At 39.5% G+C, this 24923-nt stretch overlaps 1 protein-coding gene across 2 annotated transcripts in view; it reads left to right on the top strand.

Annotated features, from left to right (window-relative positions):
• Cntnap5 (contactin associated protein family member 5) overlaps positions 1-24923 on the top strand; it is a 919042-nt gene that overhangs the window by 456370 nt on the left and 437749 nt on the right. For both annotated transcript variants that reach the window (XM_040737777.1, XM_040737776.1), the window contains one exon: positions 15626-15890. In XM_040737777.1, coding sequence (XP_040593711.1) covers positions 15626-15890 — 265 coding nt within the window. The remainder of the gene's footprint in view (positions 1-15625; positions 15891-24923) is intronic.

Raw genomic sequence — 24923 nt, forward strand, 5'->3', positions numbered from 1 at the left:
CTAGTACAGAGGACTAGGCAAAGGAAGGAAGGTGGACTTGACAGAGCTTTGCTTATCTTGCATTTCAGAGCTCAACAAGGTTAATCCTTCCTGCTAAAGCATTCCTACTTCATGAATTGAATTCACTCTTATTTTATCTCTGTACTTTTCAAACTGTTCTGTCCCAAATGGGTACTGTTTAATTATAAAGATAAAAAAATGGGTTCACAGTAGTCTATTCTTTGCAAATGTCTCTCAGAATTCTCAGTTCTACCAACTACTTGCCGTAGCTTAATAGGTTATAATATTTTTGGCACATGCTGCAACCTGGCTGAAGTGCCTGTTAACTAATGAACCTACATTGCATGTTGGGTGCAGAAAGTTCTGGAAATGTAGGCAGCAGGAGTGGAACAATATATCTATAATATCACCAGCAGAAGCACAATGTCTTTTCAGAGACATCCACTAAGATCAATTCCAAAAATTACGGCTTCAATAAGAAAAGAATTTCAGGATGAGCTGATATGAGAAAGATGACACACTGGAAAGCATACTAATAGCATAGGCATGGGATTCTCAAAGGCATGTCATGCTTCTGTATCTTTATATGTCCACATAGAGAATTTGGGTAACTCTCAAGCTACATTCATTTTATGAAGTGCATTATTTAGATTTATTAATGAGGTAGTATACTAAAACTTGTCCTTAAGGTTTTAGGTGATGTTGGTTTTAAGAAAGTAGTATGTTTATTTTTTTGACATCTACAATTGAGAGTTCTCTAAAAATATGCATGTATCAGTGGGCGATTTGGGCTTTATCAATGGTATCAGGAGTTTCCTGATTCTTTATTCAGGAAGACAAATCTGGCCTGTTATGAATACAGTGCCAGGGCGACCTAGGAAGGGTCCTACGGTAGGTATGGGACAGATATGTCAGCAGGAAAAACTTACATGGGTAGGAAGTTTTATTAAGGAAGGGAAGGAAGTTGGGGAAAGGAGAGAGAGAGAGAAGAGAGAAAAGAGACAGAAAGACAGAGAGATCTGTCTGCTTCTTCAGGAAATTGTAGAAGGAGAGAGTGGGAGTGGGCTGAGCTTGTCTCTTAAAGGAACCTTTGCTCCTGCTTACGGAGCCAGGGTATTGCCTGCCATACATGCAGGGGTAGGCACTCTGCCAGGTCCCCAAAGGCTGGGGCCAGGTGTGCTTGGATTACAACAAGACCTATTTTCTCTTTAATTTAATTTTTAATTTTACATATCAATTCCAGTTCTGTCTCCCTCCCCTCATCCCATCCCACCACCTTCAACCCACGCCACCCCCTATATGCACCTCAGTGAAGTTTGTCCCATCACTGTGACAAGGCCTGTGACTGGACTGAGCAAGGTATCTCTCCATAGGAAATGGACTCCAAAGAGACAGTTCATGAACTAAGGATAGATCCTGCTTCCACTGCCAGTGGCCTCATAAGCTTCCCAATCCACCCACTGTCACCTGTATTCAGGGAGTCTAGTTCAGTCCTATGCAGTTCTGTTGCTGTCAGTCCAGGTTAGGTAAGCTCTCACTAGTTCTGATCACTTGTTTCTGTGGGTCTTCACACCATGGTCTTGACCCCTTTACTCATATTATCCCTTCTCCCTCTCTTTGACTGGACTCCCTGAGCTTGGCCTAGTGGTTACTTGTGGATATTTGCATCTGTTTCCATCAGTTATGCAGTAGACTTCAATCTGATTCCAGGGGAAGGCCAGTTCAGTTCCCCTCTTCACTACTGCTTAGACTTTTATCTAAGGTCAGCATTATGTATTCATTAGAATTGCTCTAGTGCCAGATTTCTCCATGATCCCATAATGGTTCCCTCTATCAAGATATTTCTTTGCTCTCCTCTGTCCTTTCCCCAACTTGACTTTCCCATTTCTTCATGTTCTCCTCTCTACTTCCTTTCCCTCCTCCATTGGGTCCTTCCACTCTCCCACCTCCATCCCATGTTCCTAATTTATGCAGGAAATCTTGTCTATTTCTCTAGACTACAGTCCACAACCCCCATGAAGGAGGTAACAAAGAATCAGACCCATTTTCTTAACTTGAATTGTAAACACATAAGCTCATGTCTTTGCCCAAAGTGTTTCAAAGAAGCAGCATCTTATGAACTGATGTGTGTGTTTAGACCAGTGCCAATGCATTGGATTTGTACTAAAGTCCCATCTTAGAGGCTTAAATGGTAGCCAGTCCTCCCTGTCAGAAGTCCTTGAACAAGAGATGTTGTTATGATATCCTACCCATCAATCATGAGGAAATCACTATAATTGTGTTATTACGACAAGCTCTCCGTTTTGATGAGCCCCTCTGCCACAGTTGAAAGCTTTTAGTTGGATGGATTTTATTGGATTTCAGTCAGCATTTGACACACTTCAGATGTGATGGCAGAATGAACTGAATATATTTGGAAGGAGAAGACTGCTAAGAACTCATACCCACCCTCATGGTTTTCCTCTGCTTTTCATTGTGTAGCTCCTGAACCAGCACCCTGTTAAGATGCTGCATATAATTTTCTCAGTCCGTCATCTCCAGTGGAGTCAGCAACTCTAATTCTCTACAGAGTTCACTATTAATGGAGCATTCTCCTGAGAAAACACTTTAGCATGGAGAGGGATGAGAAAAGGAACAGCCACTTGTTTTTGAGGGCACTTAAATTTTATATCTTGTCTTCTGCTAATATGCACATGTCATTTGATTAGGAGATAGTGTACTTCATAAAGTGCCTGCTAGTCAAGCAGGGGGATCTGGATTCTATGGTAGCACTTGCATAAAAAGCTAGGTGTAACATCCTGTGCTTGTACTGTCAGTGCTGAGAGGGAAGGATAGGAGAATGTCTGGGCCTAAATGGCCAGCTAGTCTAACTGAATTGGTAACTCTCAAGTGTCTCTGAGTGACTCTGTCTCAAAAGGAAGGGGTATCACTACCAAGGTAGTACTTTATAGAAACATCCAAATATATACACATACACACAAGAACACATGCACGTACACATGCACACATGCACGCTCACACTATTATCAGCCATGTTTGTTGACTATTGGATTCTTTCCTGCAGTGAGTCAGGAATTTGGGAAGGAAGCCCAATGTTCCCTCTTTATGTGTAGTTCCACCTGAGGAAAATGCCTTTTAAGATGTAAATGCTTAATTAGATTTCTCATTGAAACAAAAGAAAGGGTCAGATGTGACTCCTGCTACAAAGAACAGGTGTGACAAAGATGTGTGTGTTCAGTCTCCAAGAATGTGAGAACCGGTGAGAATACCAGAGCCATCTGCCCCAATATCCTACATCACAAACAAGAAAACTCATATAAGACCTGGGTAAACAGAAGCACCAGGCAGGACCAGTACTACATGTCAGTTCCTTCTGCCTACATTAGGTCCTGGGTTACCATTCTCCTAATACAGTAGGAAACAGTGAAAATACAAAAAAAATTGTGGGTTTTGCAGTAAATATTCGTAACTAGAATCCAGTTCTGCCAAAATGCAACGTTCTCATTTTCTTCTCAAAATTTAAAGCAAGATTGTTCCGTATTCAGTTTCTAATAAACCATTGTTACAGGAGCAGATAGGGATTTGGAGGCTACCTGTCAAGATTTCCTTGTCCTCATTTTCCAGCATAAATCATTTGACCAGAAACACAGAACAGCAGAAGAAAGTCAGTTTAGTTAGAAAGGCAAAGCCATTGCTGATACTAGTGGCAATTGCCTGAGAGAAGGATCCTTGACCGAGGAAGTGCCCCCATTAGACTGCCCAGTCTCCAAGTCTGTGGGGTATTTTCTTGATAGATGATTTATGTGGTAGGACTCAGCCCACTGTGGGTGGTGTAACATCTAGGCTGGTGGTCCTAGATTGTTTAAGAAAGCAGTCTTAGCAAGTCATGGATTGCACAACTGTAAGCAGCTTTCCTCAAGGGTTTCAGTCCCTGTTTCTTTTTTTTTTTATGATTCTTTTTCTTTTGAGACTGAGTTATCTGTAGCTTTGGTACCTGTCCTGGAATTCACTCTGTAGACCAGGCTGGCCTCCAGCTTACAGAGATCTGCCTGCCTCTGCCTCCTGAGTGCTGATTGAAGTTGTGCATTACTACCGTCTGGCCTGCGTCTGTTTCTGTCTCTACTGAGTGATGATATATATATGTCAACTTCCTGTGGGGAAAGTAGGTTTTGTCCAAAGCTCTGGGTCAGGCATAATTAACCCTGCACCTCATTTTCTGGCATTTCTAATGCATGTTTATTTGTTTACAAGTAACCCAGTTTGAGAAGGGTTTCAGTATTTTTCTGTTAGTTGACTTCTTTATATGGTAACCTGAATCTATCTACTCCTTTAGTCCTTCCTTCTTACCGCTTTCTACCTATGTCTTTCTCTATTTGTTTACTTATCCTTATTTCCTGTCACACTGTTATATGCTCACACACTTGTCAAACTGTAGCGGAAAAATTTTTCAGAGTGTTGTTAGAAATATGCAAATGTCGCCGGGCGGTGGTGGCACACGCCTTTAATCCCAGCACTTGGGAGGCAGAGGCAGGTGGATCTCGGTGAATTCGAGGCTGGGCTGGACCGACAGACTTGAAAATAATACAGAGAAACCCTGTCTCGTAAAAACCAAAAAAAAAAAAAAGAAAGAAATATGCAAATGTCTACAGATAAAAATGCCATTTGAAAGCCACCATGGAAGTCAGAACTGGTGAGGCTACGGCTTAGGTGTGGGCAAAGAAGAAGTATCACTGGGAAACAGGGAGAGAATATGGGATTGTGGCTGTGAAATCTGAAGAGGTAACTTGTGGTAGAGGAATCAGGCCCCAAGTGTGCTTATGAGTCAGGTTGTCATAGAAACGATAACAAGTGATAGATAACTGAGTTAAAAGCTTCATTTGCTGTTAGAGTGTCTTCACACTTGAGTAGGGATGATGTAACACAAAAACAAGGCAGGTGATAGTCATTTAGCAGTTTGGGACTAAGTGTTCTTTCCTGCTTGAAGTTTATTCATTGTGTCAGTAAAGGGTTACAGGAGCCACGCTTCTCCTTCTTACACAAATGTACCTGCAAATGGCTTGAAATTAATTTCCCATATTGTTATTTATACTAGTCAGCTTTATTTCTCCATAGAAGAAACTAGGGCACATACACACACACACACACACACACACACACACACACACACACAAAGTACATACTTTCTAGAGTCAGAGTCTGGACTATGACAACTCTGACAAGGTTGGCTCAGGTGCCTTTTTCAAGAGGCCGACTAAACATACTAGTAGTACTTAAAAGCATAGGAAGGAGATCTGTTCAACGTGACCATGCTAGCATGAGGAGTGAAGAGGTTCAGTGTGCACCTCAAATCCATATACGGCATATTAATCAGAGGTTTAGATTGAAAATCAGGCAAGCATTAATCATAGCTAAGCATAGCTACCCACCATCAATGTCAGAGCTCCAGTATCTCCTGCAATGTGGGCAGAAAAGTTGCCATAACTGCAAAATCTTTTTCAGAGAGACAGGCTCCCACTTTGGCTGACATTGGACCTCAGTCTTTTTCTTGTCCCAGCCTATGATTTCTGTTTCTTGCAGTTCATTGTTTAAATAGTTCAGTAGCTGAAGAAATGGGTATAAACGTTTCTTCAGTTCTCACCTCCCACATCCAGGAAAATGTCCTCTCTCTCTCCTCTCTCTCTCTCTCTCTCTCTCTCTCTCTCTCTCTCTCTCTCTCTCTCTCTCTCTCTCTCTCTCTCTTACACACACACATACACACACACACACATACACACACACACACACACACACACACACAAGACAGACTGATGATGAGGCTGTTTATAACCAGTTTGCCACTGGATTATCCTGTCGGAGAAGTACCATGATCTAATACTTCTTATCTAGACATCCCACCAAGAAAAACAAACAGGATATAACCAAATAAAAAAAGAAAATCAGTGATATAATCAAATCTGAAGTTTGAAAGTTGGAGAAAATAGCAAACTGGGCTGGGGCTCCAAGTGGGGTGGGAGAAGTACCAGCTGATGGCTTCAAAAGATAAAGAGATACCCTAGATTAAGCAGGAAAATAGATAAAAGGAATCATAAATGCTGCTTCCTTTGCTTTTGTCATCATGGAACACTAAAGGGATTAGATGGTATTCAACCACACTGGTAAGAGTCACCTTCTTCACTCTACTGTCTGGTTCAAATGCCAGTCCTATCTGTACATGGCATGTGAAACCATAAATATTAACTCTCTAAGTCATTGATCCAAGTAGGCTTTCTGAGTCCTTGACACTATAACATGGCATTTTCATCTATAGATTTCCTCCATACTCTATTAAATTATAAAACAAAGTTTCCATGTTTTCAGTAAGTTTGCATTTTTGTGTTGGGCCTCAGTTTTAGCTGTCCAGAGCATGACAGTTGTGTGTTGGTCATATCTGGAAAGCTGATATAATTGGTGTTAGTTTGGGGGGTTGAAAAGAGGGAGGTTTGAGAGAAAGGTATTGATATGGGTTTTCCTTCAGGGCAAGAGAATTAGTAAACCCAGGTATAGTACATTGGGGGATTTAGGAGAGACTTTATTCTTACCAGACAAAGCAGGTGTCTTAGAAGTATCCTAAGGAGGAGGTCCTATCCCATTATTAATGAGTACACCATAGCACTGTAGCTTAATTCAAGAGAGCAATTGAAATATATAGGTCCTGTGTGTCTCTTAGTGGTTGATGAATACAGTTTTTTCAGCCAATGGCTTAACAGAGTAAATCCTGGCAAACCTTTCTTTTTATTTAGTCAGAATGGGGAAGCTGATGTGAGAGGTCCTTCTGTATGCTACACATATGTGTTGCTTTTGTTGGTTGATGTATAAGGCTATTTTGGCCAATGAACAGGCAGAATTTAGCCAGGCAGGAAATCTCAACAAGTATAGATAAAGGTAATAGGCAGAGTTAGATATGCTGTGTAGGCACCAGGGAGTTAGGATGTCGAAGAATTCTCTGGTTAGACAAGTCTACCTGGAGATGGACAGAATAACAGAAATGGGTTAATAATTAAGAAAGACTGAGAAGTAAAAAAGCTAAGCCATTGGCTAAACATTTGTAATTGATGATAAGTCTCAGAGTGGCTATTTCTTAAGTGACCATGGGACCTGGTGAGTGGAGGAAAACTGTCCCACTAGGACCAAGATAGATGGAGAAATCTGTTCTACAGTTCTGTCCGTTGTAACTGTGGATGATATCTCAGGGTCACAGCTCAGAAAAGTGAGTGTTCTTTTGCATAGGACTGAGTTCAGGCAGCTCAAAAATACCTGTAACTACAACACTTATGGCTGTGGGCACCGAATTCCAACATGTAACTCCACACACATACATTTAAAATTAAACAGAAGCTCTTTAGAAAAGAGGTGACCTCGCATGTTTAGTTCCTTCTGTATGCAACTATGGCTGTCTTTGCTGTACCATGACATTGTCAATGGGCCCTGGACAGATGCCAGACCTTATAGTAAAGGAGATTTTGGATTGCCAGTTTCAACAAACCTCTCTTTGTTGTAAAGAACTCAACCTCAGAAAGTTGTTTTTATCCTTTTAAAGATTATAATAGAATTATATTATTTCACCTTTCCTTTTATGCCTTTGAATATTCCCATACCTTTGTTTATTTTCAGATTAATATCCTCTTTTAAAATTAATTGTTCTTGCACACACATACACACACTCACACATATACACATACACAAATATAAGTACATCCTGTTCTATCTGTATAATGTTACTTGTATGTATGTTTTCAAGGCTGACTATTTGGTATTATACAATCAGTTGGGTAAGTCTATATCTGCCATTGTCAGCATTCCCATTTTGCTTATCTTTTTGTAAAGTTGAGGCCTCTTGGACTTTCTCCTGTCCACATTAGCATAAATGTTGTCATTGTCCTTTTTCAGCATCTCTTATTACAGTCATGTTAATGAGACTTTATGCGTATAGTTTCTGACATTTCTGTGAGACATAATCTCACAACAATCTCCCTGGTCCTCTGACCATTGCAACCTTTGTGCCATTTCTTCCTCAATGTTCCCTGATCCTTAGGTGTGGAATTTTCATTGTAGCCATTATCAATTGGGACTTGGGTCCACAACTCTGCATTTTGATTAATTGTGGTTTTCTGTAATGTTATCTGTCTCTCATAAGGAAAACTTTAATTGATGTAGCTTGAGAACTACTTTTAATTGTGGAAATAAGAACAAATATTTAGAATGTAGTTAAGGATTGCGATAGCTTAGTAAAGTTTTGGTTGAAGGTTCATCTCCAATATCCATGAGTTCACTAGCCCTGAATAGTTGGCCAGGCTTCCAGTACAAAGCATGATTTCCCTCTTGTTGATCTAATCTTAAGTCCAAGTAGAAACCTTTTGATTACCACCAAGGTGTTGCTGTCACTAATGCACTCTTAGGGTTGTCATACCATGCTGAGTTTTGATGTGGTTCATAGGTGTCATAGCTAGATATGACTATTGATTTATTTCCCTCTTTGGAAGCTTAAATGGTACCCTCTGTGGTACCTAGTAGTTATGGAGGGACTTTAGCTAAGTTATATTCCAGAAGCGCCATCTCTCCTCAGCAATAGGGACTTATCTTTTACATCACAGGTTTTGCTTTAACAACATAGAATCTAATAAGACACCATGGCAGTTAATTTCTGTTGATCGTGATTCACCTGAGAGATAAGCTTCAAGGCATGCCTTCACAGTATTATCTTGAATAGGTTATCAATGGTGGTAAAAGCACTCTGAATATGGGCAATTCTATGCTATAAGCTTGGTCTTGGCTCAACAAAAGGGAAAAAGTGATCTGAGGACCAGCCTGCATCTCTCTTTGCATCCTGACTGTGAATGCAATCTGCCTCAAGCTTCTACCATCATGATTGCCTCACCTGATATGGTGGTTTAAATGAGTAATGGACCTCATTGAATCATATGTGTGAGTGCTTGGCCTATAGATTTTGACACTTCTAGGAGGAAGAAATGTGTCACTGTTGGAGTGGGCTGTAAGTTCTCATCTGATCAAACTATGTCCAGTGCAGTACACGGTTCACTTACCATTGCCTGTGGATCAAGGCTACCCTAGTAAGAACATGTTAAAAAGGTGGTGTTGATGGTAATTTAACTGTGAGGGTTTGATTCAAAAGAATTATATAAAGTTGCTTAGAGATATTTTGTGATATTTTGATAAATAATGTGGCTGATTTTTGCCCTTGTCCAAAAAGTCTGCCTGAAGCTAAAGTGAAGAGTTTTTAGACTAATTCTGTTGGCAGAGGAATTCTCAAGTCATCCTAGTATTGACTCTGTCATATGGTTATTAACAGTCACTCTTATACAGATCTATAATGAAAAGCAAACTAAGCACTGAAAAATACAAAATATACAATTTGAGGGAAAAAAGGACACCAGGAAGTGGAATAGAGCTAAATACTATGTTCAAGGAGACAAATGATTACAAAATGAAATAAAGGGAGTCATGATCTAAGCATAAGACTCTACCTAGCTAAGATTATAACTTGTGAAAAGAAATTAAAGAACATCTTAGATCCAACCATGGTGCTATAAATCTTTCATCACAGTACTCATAAGGCTGAGATGGGTACATCTCTGAATTTGAGGCCACCTTGTCTACAGACAGACTTTCAGGACATCCAAGTGAAGAAAACTATGGAAAACTTAAAAGTTGGTTAAGATGCAGTTGAATAAGTGGAACATATTCCAGTCCCAGCAAGCAGTAGAACTTGGCATAATACAAGAATACAAGAAAGGGGTTTTGGAATCTCCCTCCATGACTAAGGAAAACTACTAAAGCCAGGCATGTACCCGGTGTGTCTGCAAATGGAGGCCTAGAAATGCAGTTGTGTGAAGTTATGAAGGTCAATCCTGGATTGCCTTGGAGACCACATGATGCTGGAGATTCCAGAGCTCTAGGATAAGTGCCAAGGAGAACTGCTAAGAGAGAGTGGAACCAGCCCAAGAGAAAGAAATTTTGTAGTCAAAAAATCTGAAAGGAGTTGGAGATATTAATAGCATATTGACATCAGACATGGAGATGAAAAGTTTATAGTTTTCCCAGTGGGTTTTTGCATTTGCTTTGGTCTAGTATATCCCACTATGCCCACTTTATTCCATTTTGGAAAGGTAATGACTATACTGTGCCATTGTATGTTGGAAGCATGTTATCTTTCTTTAGTATTTTCATTTTATATTGGCATACATTTAAAAGATTGCATGAATCTCAGAAGAGACTTTGAACCTTGCACATTTAAACAAGTTTGAGATGATTAAAGACTATGGAGACTTTTGATGTTGAACTAAATGAATTTTGTTTTATGTTATGGTTATGAGTATTTGAGGGTCAGGGAGTGCAATGCTTGAAAGAAAATGGTCCAGTGAGTCTCATGTGTCTTAATATTTTGAGTTCTCACATGCTCAAGCCATGCCCAGTGTGGCTCACAGTTCATTTCTTGCTACCTGCAGATCAAGATGTAGAACTCTCAGCAACCCAGACTAAAGCTCAGAAATTGTAAGCCAGCCCCAATTAAGTGATTTCCTTTATAAGAGTTGCTTTGGTCAAGTTGTCTCTTCATAGCAATAAATAGCCTAATGAAGACACCTAGTGTCATGTCTTTCCTGCCATGATGTACTGTATCCTCCTGCATAGTGGGAAGAAATTGGAATCACGAGGAAGCAAAAGAATCAGAGAGAGTCCTTGATCCTTCTCTTAGGAATCTGTCAAGAACATCCAGTTACTCAGCCATAACATATGTGCAAAGTTCCTATGTCAGACTGCTACAGGCTCCATGATTTATGTGAGACCCCATGAATCCCAGACAGGCTATGATGTGGGTCATATTCTTGTGGTGTCCCTGTCCCCTCTGGTTCCTCTGATTCTTTCTCCCCCATATCCCCAGCTCCACCTAATATTTGGCTGTGAGAGTCTGCATCTGCTCCTGTCAAATGCTGGATGAAATCTCTGATATCTTTGATAACAATTCTCCTAGGCTGTGGTCCCAGAACACTATACAGTGAGGACCAACTAAACGTTGAAGGCTATCTGGCTGGATTGGTGTATAATTTGTGGCTGTTTGGTACAAGGGTGTTGTTTCCCAAATTGTTTCTTGCTATGTTTGTCATTTGTATATACAAGGGCTACTGATTTTTTTGTATTTTAGTTTATCTTGTATCCAGCTACTTTGCTGATGGTGTTTATCAGCTGTAGGAGTCACTTGGTAGAATTTTTGAGGGCCCTTATGTATATTATCATATTATAGGCAAATAAGGATACTTTGACTTCTTCCTTTCCAGTGTGTATCCCTTGATATCTTCTACCTGTCTTTTTCCTCTAGCTAGAGCTTCAAGTGCTATATTGTAAAATGGAAGAAAGGTTAGCCCTATCTTGTTCATGGTTTTAGTGGAATTGCTGTGAGTTTCTGCCATTTAATTAGATGCCGGATGATTGCTGTAATTGCCTTTATTTAGTATAGGTATGTCCTTGGTATTCCTGATCTCTCCAAGACTTTTATCTTGAAGGGGTGTTGGATTTTGTCACAGACTGTTTTCAGTATCTTATGAGATGATCATGTGCGTTTTTTGTTTCAGTTTTTTTATATACTGCATCAAATTGACAGATTTTTGTACATTGAACTGTCTCTGAATCTCTGGGATGAAGTCTACTTGGTCATGGTGGATGATCTTTTTTGGTGTATTCTTGAATTTTGGTTGTATGTATTTTGTAGAGTGTTTTTGCATAGACATTCATGATAGAATTTGATCTGTCATTCTCTTTTGTTGTTGAATCTTTGTGTGATTTGTGTATCATGGTGACTGTGGCCTCATAAAATAAATTTGGCAATTTTCCTTCATTTTCTATTTTGTAAAATAACTTGAGAAGTGTTGGAATTTATTTTTTTTGAAAGTCTGCTAGAATTCTATTTTAAGTCTGTGTGGCCCTAAGTTATTATTGGTTGGGAGGCTTTTAACAGCTGCTTCTCTTCCCTTAGTGATTATAGGTCATTTAAATTGTTTTTCTGATCTGGAATCAATTTTGTTTGGGTTTTTCTGATGTGACATTATTTCTTTTGTTTTCATGATACTAGTTAACAATAGGTTGGAGTTTTTCTTCTAGTACTTTTTATATGGCTGAATTTATGGATAAATAATATTTAAATTTGACTTTTCACCATATATTTTGTTTTCTTCTTCTATGGTGACTGAATGTTTGCTGGATACAGTCATTTGGGCTTCCATCTGTCGTCTCTTAGAGTCTGCAAGACACCTTTCCAGGTCCTTCTGACTTTCAGAGTCTCTGTTGAGAAGTTGGGTATAATTCTAATAAGTCTCCCTTCACATTGTAATTGATCATTTTCCCTGAAGTTTTTAATATACTTTTTTTCTTCTGTATGTTTAGGGTTTTGATTATTATGTGGCACATGGATTTCTTTTCATGTATAATCTATATGTTGTTCTGCATGTTTCTTGTTCCTTTGTTGACATGTTCTGCTTTAGGCTAGGAAATTTTCTTCTATAATTTTATTAATATATTTTCTGGGGTTTTGAGCTGGAATTCTTCTTCTATTTATGTTATTCATACATTTTTGTCTTTCCATAGTGCCCAATCTTTCCTGAATATTGTGTGTTAGGAAATTTTAGATGTAAAATTTCTTTGAACAATTAATTTGTTTCTTCTAAAGTGTCTTCAACACTTGAGATTTTCTATTTTCTCTTTTATCTCTTGTATTCTTTTATTTTTGTTGGTGATGTTTGTGTTTGCAATAACTGTTGCCTTACCTTGATTTTCATTTCCAGAATCCCCTCAGTTTTTGTTTTCTTTATTGCTTCTATTTCCATTTTCAGATCTTGAATACTTTTCTTCACCTATTTTGTTTTGTTTTTGTTTTCTTGACTTTCTTGGTATTCTGTAAGGTATTTATTGATTTCTTGCAATTTTTATTTGTCTTTTCCTCTATTTCTTTTCTTTTTCACCTTTCTTTCTTTGTTTTCCTTTTTGGTTTTCCATGACAGGGTTTCTCTGTATAACGGAGCCCTGACAGTCTTGGAGCTCTCTCTGTAGACCAGGCTGGCCTTAAATTCGCAGAGATCTACCTGCCTCTGCCTTAGGAGTGCTGGGTTTAAAGGCATGTGCCACTATGCCTGATTTTCTTCAATTTCTTTAAAGGATTTTTTATTTCTACCTTAAGGACTTCTATTGTCTCCACAAAGTTTACTTTAAGATCATTGTCTTGTTTTTCAGCTGCTTTGGAATACTCAGGTCTTGCTGTCATAGGATTCCTGTTTTCTGGTGACACCATATTGCTCTGGCTGTTGTTGATCATGTTCTTAAACTGGCATTTAGGCATCTGGATTTGGAACAGTTTTAGGGCTATGTGGTGATTTCTAAGTTCTTCGTTGTTGGATAGGTGTCTTACTCCTCTAGTTTCTATTTCCTCTTTGGTATTCTGGTCTTTGTGGTCTAGATTTCTGGCAGCTGACATGATCTGTGATTCCCTCAAGAAGTCTCAGTTACAATTGAGGACTGAATTCCTTCCTGTGAGGCAGTTTGGCCTTAGATACAGCAGAAGGTTTCTGTCCATGTTTGGAGGTGAGATATAATGATGAGGAAAGAAGCAGATTGGGGACACTGAGTTAGGAGAGGAGGGCTGCTGGTATAATCTATTTGGTTACATTGACTGCCTAGTGAGCAAATATCTATAACATGCCTGTGTCCACCTGCTTGTTCTGGGATTACAAGTGCAACTGCCACATATGGGTTGTTATTGGGTTTTGATGATCTGAATTCAGGTTGGTATTCTTGCATAGCAAGTGCTTACCCACTGAATCTGAGGTCTAAGGATGTCTTTCCTTGAAATTTCTGCCTTGGGTTAGATTTCTGGCTTGTGATTTGCATTAAGTATCTCCTTCTGACACTTGGACCCTGGGTGGAAATTAATTTCCAGCAGCTGCTCCAGATAGCATGCTTCCCTGAGCAGCACTTCCTGGTTTCCATAAATGGTGTTGCCTTAGGGAGAAGGCACAGAGAAATTGAGCCTTATCTTGCAAAAGCTACTGTTCAATGGCCTTGGAAGGACACATCTGCAGGGGATATGATGTGTGGCACTTTTGAATGGCATTGGCAGAGTGACATTCATTTCTTTGGAGATTCATTTTCAGAGCCTAAAGGAGATATGCAGTGCAAATTAAGATACGACATGTCTGGATGTAGAGTTTGTCACCAAACATCAAATAGCTTTCAAAAAGAACCCTTTTCCACTATTCAAATAGGAGGCCATCCTTTCTTCTCTATAGATACAGTCAATATGTGGTGCTGAACACATAAATGCATTCTTTAATTCATCATAACTTCCTAATTTGGAACTTATTTTGTGGGCTTGGATATACAAGAATCCATGCAGATAATAATTTGCTTACTGCTTTCTCTGCTTTAGTCAAAACTGATTCTTTTTGTTGTTGTCTCATGTAGCCCAGGCTGGCCTCAAACTCTGTAATTAGCCCTGGATGATACTGAAGTTTTGATACTCCTGCCTCAACATCCTGAGGACAGATATTACAGGAGTGCAGCAACATGCTTGGCTTATGTGTTGCTGGAGATTTTTAGGGGCTTTGTGTATGGTAGGGAAGCACTCAACAAAGTGAGCTCCATCCTCTACTAATATATTCTTTGTAGGTTTTTATAGAACAGGCATTCTCTGTGTAGTAGTCCTAGCTGTCCTGGAACTCACTTTGTAGACCAGGCTGAACTGGAACACACTGAGATCAACCTTCCTCGGCTTCCCTAGTGCTAGGATTAAAAGCCTGTGCCACCATTTCCCAACCACTAATACACTCTTCGTATTTCTCAGGTTCAACCCTCTTCTGCATTTTCTACTCCATGTAACTGCAAATAATTTTAATAAATTTTAAATGTAGTTGACATCACTTTAGAGTTGTTCTCTGTTCCTGATCTCTGTCCTTGGGAATTACTATACCTTCAAAATTCTTCCTTTTCTCTGTTATTCCCAAGTAAGTCCTTTTTCTAATTTCCCCAACATTTTACTTTTTTGCGGACAATTACACTCCAAGCACACTCCTCCCTCTCCTTGCCCACCTCATATTCATGAAAGTGTCATTTGCTTAGAAAACATTTTCATGTCTCTTTTTGTTCCATGTCATCCTTCCTTGGGAGCTAGGACCAATTTCCCTTATGTTAAAATCCTCTTTGTAACAGTATTTTCCTATGTGCATTGCTTTCCATGCTATTCCAGAGTTTGTCACATGGTTGACTCACTACACAGCTGGCATTTCTTGGAGTGCTAATGTAATTATGTTAAAATTTTTGGTTCCCTAGAAGAACTTGATTCTTTCTCCTCTCTCTCCCTGGAATCTCGGACTGAATTTACAGATAGCACTGAGATCTTAAAACATAAACAGGAAGCAGTTCTTGAGCCTGTCTAAGCAAAGATAACATATTTTTCCTTTTAAAATCATGAAGCTGAATGTGGACTGATCCTGAAATTAAGGTCATTTCTGGGTGGTTGTTTATACCGACTGTCAGATTGTGGAATAAAAAATGGCTTTTATATGTTTGCTTTTTTATTGTTTTTCAGGGCAATGTCACTTTTTCCTGCTCAGAACCACAAATAGTCCCCATCACATTTGTCAACTCCAGAAGCAGTTATTTGCTGCTGCCCGGCACCCCCCAGATTGATGGACTGTCAGTGAGTTTCCAGTTTCGAACATGGAACAGGGATGGTCTGCTTCTGTCCACAGAGCTGTCTGAAGGCTCAGGGACCCTGATGCTCATGCTGGAGGGTGGGACTCTGAGGCTCCTGATTAAGAAAGTGGCAGGACAAGGAATTGAAATCCTTACAGGTACAGTCATTGCAGACTTCTTCATAATCACCTCTTCCCTCTGTTCCCTTCCTTACCTTTCTTACTTTCTCTCTTCCTCCTCTCCTCTCCTCTCCTCCCTTTTCCTTCCTGCTTCACTTACCCCCTCCTCTCCTCGCTTCTTCTTTCTTTTGTTTAGAATGGTTATTCTTCACCTTAAGTTAACCAAGGTTGAATGTCTGCCTAAAGCATAGCAAAGCATGCTTAGGGGTGAAGGGTGGCCCAGCGATGGCAAGTTTACTATAAGTGTGAAGGGGATGGCTCTACCTCACAAACAGAAACGGTCTGAATTAACCATGTGCACTTCAAGAAATCTCTCAATTGTGTCTCCATAGGATCATCTGAAAAGTGGGAGCTAAATTTGCTACCCAGGAGTATTTAGCACACTCTATACCATCTATGGAATGGTCTGTTAGTCTTGTGTAGAGATCTCTCACATTTCATATCATCTTTAGCGTGGTCAAAAGGCCCTGTGAGATATCTGAACATTAATAATGCAAGTGCTAAGAACCATCATGCACCATAGAATTCACTACAATGTAGTATTCTCTGCTTAGATGACAGTCTTTTTGCCTGGGTCCATGAATGTTGTTACTCAAATACACTAGATAAAATCAGGTTAAATATTGAAGACTATGATATGATATAATAGTCACAGTTTGGTCAGGCCATTGGGAAGCCTCAGATGTATCTGTACGGTGGGGCAGTGCCCACAAGGAGATCACTGAGAGTCATTTCATGTCATGCTCTAGAACTCTCCACTTTATCCTGTTGAGACAGGCTTTCTCTTTGCAACTTCAAGACAGAAGAATTTATTTCATCTCATAGTTTGTGGGCACAGTCCTAGTGGCAGGAGCTTGAGGCAATTGGTTGGGCACATTGAATCTGAAGTCCAGACACAAAGAGAGATGAATGCTTAGCTCACTTCCATCTTTTTATTCAGTCCAGGACTCCAGCCAGTAGAATGGTGCCGACCACACTGGGTCTTCCCATCTCAACTAACACAGTGTAGAAACGCGCCCCAAACGTGCCCTGAGTTGACTCTAGATCCTGTCAAATTGCCAGTCAACAATAACAGTGATGGCACCCAAGATAGAAGCCATAATCTTTTCATAACCATAATCTTTTCATAACCTAATCTTGGATATGGCAACCTATCATTTCTGCTGTATCCTATTCATTATATAACAAGAAGTAAGGCCAGATCATGCTTCAGGGGATTAATTCTCCTTTTCAGGCTTCAGAGATGGCTCAGTCAGAAGAGTGTTTATATCTGAAGCACAGGGACCTGACATTGACCCCAAGACACCATAAAAAGCAGGCCATGGTGGCATGCTATTCAGCTAGCCTAGCTTGATAAGTAAGTGCCAGGCCAGTGAGGGACCTTGTCTCAAAGGAGGTAGATTGTGCACTTTAGGGTAACACATAAGGCTAGTTTTCATGTGTGTGCTCATATGAGCATGTGCACCTTCCCTCACACAAACACATACATGGACAATAATAAAAATGACTATGACAGACAGTAATGAGAAAAGTGTACCTGAAACACTTAGCAGAATGTCAAGAAGCTGATATCAATATATTCCCATTCTCTCTATATTGAGTGAGGGGCCTTATCCCATCAAGTTGTAAAAGCTGAGAGTCAATCTGCAGTCCGAGGACTTTTCTAATATTTATTAGACTCCTCCTAATAGAGGTGAGGTATTCACTTTGAATGTTAATGTTTTCATGTTCATAGCTACAATATTTAAACCATGACTCCACTTATTTGGAGAATAAAAATGTAAGCTGTCACTGAGCTGTGTCTTGCTACTTGGTATGATGTTGTAGCACAGAGGTTTGTAGACCTTGGTTCACAAATGAAGTTTCACTGAGCTACAGACCATGGCAGTGAGTCCTCTAACGGACCAGGAATGTTTGTACTATCAAACATATATTAATTACTCCATTAACACTCATTTTAGGCTGAGAGACAGGCTGGTGAGAGTTGCTGTCTTACCCAGCTATAAAGGAGAAAGGGGAATTGTATCATTTCAGATATATATCCTAAGTACTGGACCAAGTGAAATTTAAATGAGTAGCTTAACACGTGAAGCTTGTGTCAGAATTCTCTCCTCAAGAGAATTTTTCCAACACTTGGCAAAGTTTGAATCTCTCAATGTGTTTTTCGAATGGTCTAAGAATTTGTTTGTTCTCAGGTTTTTCTACCTGGAAAGGGTGAAATGCTAAAAAAGCTCAAACAAGCACTATCACTTTTTCTTGCCTTAAATATCTAAACAAACTTTCTTTGAAAATAATTTAAATCTTACTGGCTTCTGGAGAGAGGGAAAATAATGCATAAATAAATGGCATTTGTCTCAGTAACCTTTCTGTGTGTGTGTGTGTGTGTGTGTATGTGTATGTGTAGGTATGTATGCATGTCTGTGTATTTAGGGGCCACATATGCCTTTATATTACGCAGAGTTGAGAGGGAGATGAAGGGCACCTGCTATATCATTGCTTTATTCCTTTAGGAATGATCTCTCACTTAACCTGGATTTAAGCTCATAGCCACCAAGACCCAGGATCCTCCTGTTACTACCTTTCATAGATTTCTGGTTACAGTGGTCCATGTGGCCATACCTGGCTGTGATGTACAGGAACTTCCATATTAGGTCATCATGATGCTCAACCTTCTTTACTAATGAGCCATCTCTTCTGAAAGCTGTAAGAGCTTTCAGGATGTGGCCTGTAGAGCAGAATGTGACACTATTTATTTATTTATTCATTGGTTTTATCAGACAGGGTTTCTCTGTATTGTTTTGGAGGCTGTCAGTCCAGCCCGGCCTCGAACAACACTATTTATTAATGGCTCAGGGTATCCAGAGTTACTATGACTATGTCAGGGATTCTTGTATCTTTGTGTCTGAGAGGGAAGTTGACTCTTGTGGGAAGGACACTTCAGAGCTGTCTACTACCTTTCTACTTACAATTTTTCCTACAAGCACACGGGAATTCCAAGGTATTTAGGATCTTTTACACTGGAAGTGAGAGAAAGGCTGCCAAAGTAAATAAACTCCTCACATAGAAAGATTATGAATTCCATTGTTTGGGGGGATAGAGTTTGAGAAAGAGTATAATGTCTGCTTTGCATTAGTTTCCTTGTCTCTTTTTTTGACATAGCCATACATGTAAGTATCAAGAGAGATAAAGGACCCCATTTCTCTCAAGGACTTGATGCTAGATCCAGTGAGTATTTCATAGGCCATAATCATCAAGATAGAACTTATCACAGGAATCCGTAGTGAGCAAATCTCTTCAAACTTCTTGATAGGGTAATTTCAAGACTTGAACACCTATAAGAAAAATTTATGAATTTGATGTTGAACTCAAATGGCATTCACCCCAAGACCTTTTATTTAGATTGCAATATGTCACTTTTTATTATTTCCCTGAAAATACTGGACAGGTTAGGCCAATTTTTTCTCTAAAAACTTGTAGAAAGAGTTACAAGGACTTCAACTCTCCTATATTAGAACAATTTAAATATTCTCCATGTTCCATAAGTCCTCTGCCAAAATAGGCATGCTCACATATTCAAGCACACATAACAGTCTAATGTGATTTAAAGAAGGTTATTTAAATATTGGATCTTGCCTATGTGCTGGAGAGCTGCTCTAAAGGTCTCCCATACTGAGAATGTTACTGAGAGGTAATAGACCCTCTAAGAGCTAGCATTCCATGATTCTCCAATACAACATTTTACTGCATCAAATCGTGAAAGAAAATGGAACTGTGAAAGTTTCACACTGTGGTTTTGTAACAGAGATGTTATATATACCAGAGGACACATCTATACTTTTTGGTCATCTGTATAGAATTAGGAGACAAGTGTTTAATTATGATTTTTTATTAGTTAGCTTTAGATGTTATGAGAATTTGCCTGAGACAGACTGTTTAAAGGTTTAAATCTCTTTTGGCTCATGCCTCCCAAGATTTTGATTCACAGTAACCACACAACAAATGAATGGATTTGATCTCCCAAATATTTCTAAAAATGTTAATTTTATAAAGGAAATGAGCTAGTATGGATTTTAAAAAGCATTTTATTAGAGCAATTGTAAGCTATAGAATATGTCAACCATAAGAAGGGGATATCCTCAGTGGAAGCATCAATGAAATACAAGTCACTGAACCTAAAAGACAGGGAGATTGCTGTGATACAGGATGGAAGTGTTCTCCCTGATTAATACTAGTGGACAGATGGCTATAGTCTTTAGCCTTGCAATTAACATTGGCTATCCTAGTACTGCTCCTTTATGTAAGCCCCTGTAACTAGCCTCCATCTGCACATCAAGTAAACAGGATGAGTCTAGGAACCTCATTCTCAGCTTCAATTAAACTATCATTAATGGCTTGGTGTTTTATCTAAAATCACGTTGATGAGAAAATTCCATTAATGAGGGCAAACAAACACAGAGCCAAGTGCCATAGCTGTCACAGCAAGATGTCTGATTGAACACAAAGACTCAATAGACTGAACTGTGGAGAGACATTCCACAGTAGGAGAAATTGAGGAAAGTAGTTACTGGACTTTCAAGATATCTAGTCTCAAAACTGTTGCTATGATAAAACATTCTGACCAAAAGCAATGTAGAGAAGGAAAGAGATTATTTTAGCTTATAAATCATATAGCCCATTTTTGAGTGAAATTAAGTCAAGAACTCAAACAGGAACCTGAAGGATAGAAATCATGGAAGAATGTTACTGTCCAGCTCACTATCAGAACAACACTAAGGACAAAAGTTCAGGCTATAGAACCTCCTACAGTGAACTGGATATACTTGTGTAAATCAACAAACAAGACATTTCTTATAAACATTCATGTAAGCCAACCTGATCACAGAAATCCTCCAAAACTAGACTCCTTTCTTAGATGACTCTGGACTGTGTCAAGTTGACAGTTAAAACTTCTTAGGATACAAGGCATCAAGCCCAAGTTGGAAATATTTACCAGCCTGATGGTCTCTGGCATATTTGTAACTTTGTCAGGCTTCACAAATGGAAATGACAAAGTTGAATTTCTTAATTCATTTCTGTTTCTCCATGTTTGCTCCAGCTTGGATCTCAGGAAGTTAGAGTATTAGAATTATTATTAAAGCAAAATCATCTACTAGCCACATGTCGTCACTTCCCTTCCAGTTTCTGAGTATCCACTTTGGTAATTCCTTTTTAGAATTCAGTTTGCTTCTCTTTAAACTAAGCTGTAGGATCCTGTCTTCTGGACAGATGTCAAAATGGAGGCCAGATGAAAGTTGCATTCCGTAACAGATCTTAAGTATCATTTGAAGGAGAGGTATAGAGGCACAAGTTACAGAGAAGCACAACGACAGACATTATATGAGGGGGAAGGAAAACCTCCTATTTCCTCTATAGAATGAATAGAATCTGATCAAGCAATTAATGAGGAGAAAAATGTTCCAATCAGAAAAAAAGACTTGGGACAAAAACAAAACAAACAAACAAACAAACAAAAACTCCAAAACAGCCATTTATGATTCCATGACAATTAAAAATATCTGGAGAGCTAGGAATTGGTGGCACATGTCTTTAATCCCAGCACTCGGGAAGGGAGGCAGAGGCAGGAGGATCTCTGTGAGCTCCAGACCAGCCTGGTCTACAGATTGAGTTCCAGGACAAGCTCCAAAACAACACAGACAAACCCTGTCTCAAAAATTCAAGAAAAAAGAAAGAAAGAAAGGAAAAAAGAGATAGAAAAAAAGAAAGGAAGATACCTGGAGAGCAAATCTCACAACAGTGCTGATACAGAGGAAACAGGACTGGTTAGGGATGAAGTGTGTCATCTTGGGAGATGGGAATAGTCTCAGACTTGAATGAAACTTTAGTATGCAGCAGTTAGACATTCATGTCTGTACTAGAAAAACAGCACTGTCACACTCAACCTCAGTTTTTTTTGTCAGACGTTACTGATGACAACACCAGACAGTCACCCTTTCATACACTAACTAAAGACTTCCAGACCCATGGTGCCTTGAATCAAGAGCCAGGTTTGCAAAATTAGGAAAGCCTGAGCCTGTCATTTTTGGGCAATGCAGTGAGAGGGCCTGCTGCTGACACTTGGCAGTAGAGTTTCAGCTGCTTGGATACTCCATCAATCAAGAAGCATTTGGAGAGGGCAGGACGTGGCCCTGTAGATGCCAAGGGAGACACAGAAACATGACTCACTTTCTGACCCCCAACTACTTTTCATTTCACTGGGGACAGGAGGCTTACACAGACAAATTGTTAATTAAGAACACAAGGCAGTAAATAACATGACCCAAATGAATGTATCAGACAGTAGATGCTACAGACATTTATAAAAAATAGCTGAGGACCAGCATATTCAAAAGAAACCTATTGTTTTGTTTGTTTGTATTATGGTTCTTTCATTAATTGTTTATTAGCCTGTCATGAGGATTCCATTATAACATTTTCACATGTACATGTCAGTATTTTATCTTGTCTACCCCACTGTCGTTTTTTGTCCCTCCCACTCCCACTAGATCAGTTCCTGTTCCCAAATCCTCCTCCTGTACTTCCATGTGTTCTTTATGCATGGGCCAATAGTTTTAATGAGGTTGCTTACTGGAACATGTATGAGGGGCCATTTACATGTTACTATACCATTACCATTACATTTACCAGTTATTGCACTGAAAATGTAGTCTCCTCCTCTCTGCTGCCATTGTCAACTGCCTAGAAGCCCCTCCCGTCTCCATGATGGAGTGTTAGTGGGCTCACTCTTTTTTAATTTAAATAATCCTTTTTTAAATTTGTACTTTTAATTTTAAATTAAAATTAGAAACAAGATTGCTTCACATAAGAATCCCAGGTCCCTCTCCCTTTCCCTCCCCTCCTCCCATGCCCTCCCACCAACCCCCCAATTCCCCCTCATTTCTCCAGGGAGGGTATGAGATACCATCTTATTCCTGTCAGAATGGCTAAAATCAAAAACACCAGTTTATGCTGGAGATGTTGTGGAGAAAGGGGAACACTCCTCCATTGCTGGTGGGAGTGCCAACTTGTACAGCCACTTTGGAAATCAGTATGGAGGTTCCTCAGATAAATGGAAATAAGCCTACCACAAGACCCAGCAATTCCACTCTTAAGCATATGTCCAAAAGATGCACATTCATATAACAAGGACATCTGTTCCACTATGTTCATAGCATCATTATTTGTAATACCCAGAACTTAGAAGCAACGTAGATGGCCCTCAACTGAAAAGTGGATAGTGGACTCAGTCTTGCACAGGCCTTGTGCAGTTAGATGTGGGTGTTATAATATTGAACTCTCAGCAGCTATGAGTACCCGCATATATTTGATTTATTAAAGTTAATCATGTTGATAAGAGAATTCTATTAATGATGGCAAATAAACACAGAGCCAAGTGTCCTGATTGAACACAGCAAGATGCCTGATTGGACACAGAGTTCAAGATTCAATGGTGGAATTGTGAACAGACTCTCCACACTATGAGAAGTAAAAAAAAAAAAAGCAAGATGTTTCATTTGCTGACTCCACAATATACCTTAGGGGCACATGCACTGATGCCATAACAAACTTCCTCCTTGGCTAGGTAGGATGGCATATGTCAGTAATCTCAGCACTGAGAGACAGACATAGGAAGGTCATGAGTTTAAGGCTGACCTGGGCACCATACAACCTTGTCTAAAAACCAAGGGATGGGATATATCTTAGTGGTTTCAGACTGGATTTTCTCAGTATATATAGGTTTCAGCTTTGATTCCCAGTACCACACAAAATAAAAAATGTACAAATAAATAGAAACTCTAGTGCTTTAAATAACTGGGCGGCCTGTACCAGAAGGAGGCAGGAAGTAGAACAAAGAGAGTGACAATCATGGATCCCAGACGTGGTGATAAGAATAAAAGCATCAGAAGGACTGGCAGTGGGGGCTTATCAGGGAAAGAGTTTACATTATAAGCTTAAGGTCCTGACTTCAGTGCCTAAAGGGGCAGAGATGTAGGCAGGTTTTAAATGAGTCCGCCAGACCCAAGATAATGATAACTACGCATCTATTAGGGAAGCACTAACACAGACAAGAGTAAATAACCACCTCGGTCTTCCTGCTCCAGAAGATGCAGTCTCTGCCCTTCTGATACTCTCACCACAATCCAAAAGAGCTCCAGCCATCCCCTCCTCTACTTTATAAGGGGTCATGTCTGAACTTAAAACCATGCCTAAATGGTGTAGCCACCATCACAAATTCACTGGCAAAGCAATATTCTGCTACACAGAGGGGCAGGGGTCAGAGGAACAGATGGGCAGATGCAAGAATCCCCAAAGAATGCTGTCTTGCAGAATCACCCAGTGACCTGTAGGTACAGTGAGATGAACTATTTCAAAGATTAAGGTGAAGGGTGGATGAGAAAGCATCTTCTGGCTTCCACATGAACATGCACATTTTCGTGTACACCCTCACACGTCTGCACAGATATACAAACACACATGATTACAAAAATGTGGAGGAAAAAATGACACCGTTAATGAATGTGGTAGTGCAGTCTACTATGTACAAGGAAGAGCTATTAGCATTTGATAATGGATAGACAAATTGTGTCCAAGCAAAGGATGGCTCAGGCAATAAAGTATAATAGTTCAAGTAGTTACAATATGTTCTTTTACTACATGAATGGCATTTTAAGATTGTCTTATTCATTTATTTTTATCTATATTCCCTTCATGGTTCTCACATAAATTTAAAGTATTTTTGAAGTGGTACTTAAGAGTAGATGATATGACTTTCAGTAAAAACAATTGAATTGAATTTTCTGAGGACTAGGAAGCATAAACTTCTAAGTCATTCTGGTCTATTGTGTATATTTTATAGGGGAAGAAGTAGGCTTAGAAAGATCTAAAAATGTGTCTAACTTCCTAGAAATTATAAATGTTGGGGTTTTAAGTAAAGGATAATGGGTAGGAAAAACTGCACAAACCTCATCAGGGTTG

Source organism: Mesocricetus auratus, unplaced genomic scaffold (genome assembly GCF_017639785.1).
Source record: "Mesocricetus auratus isolate SY011 unplaced genomic scaffold, BCM_Maur_2.0 Super-Scaffold_100676, whole genome shotgun sequence".
Taxonomy (NCBI): Eukaryota; Metazoa; Chordata; class Mammalia; order Rodentia; family Cricetidae; genus Mesocricetus; species Mesocricetus auratus.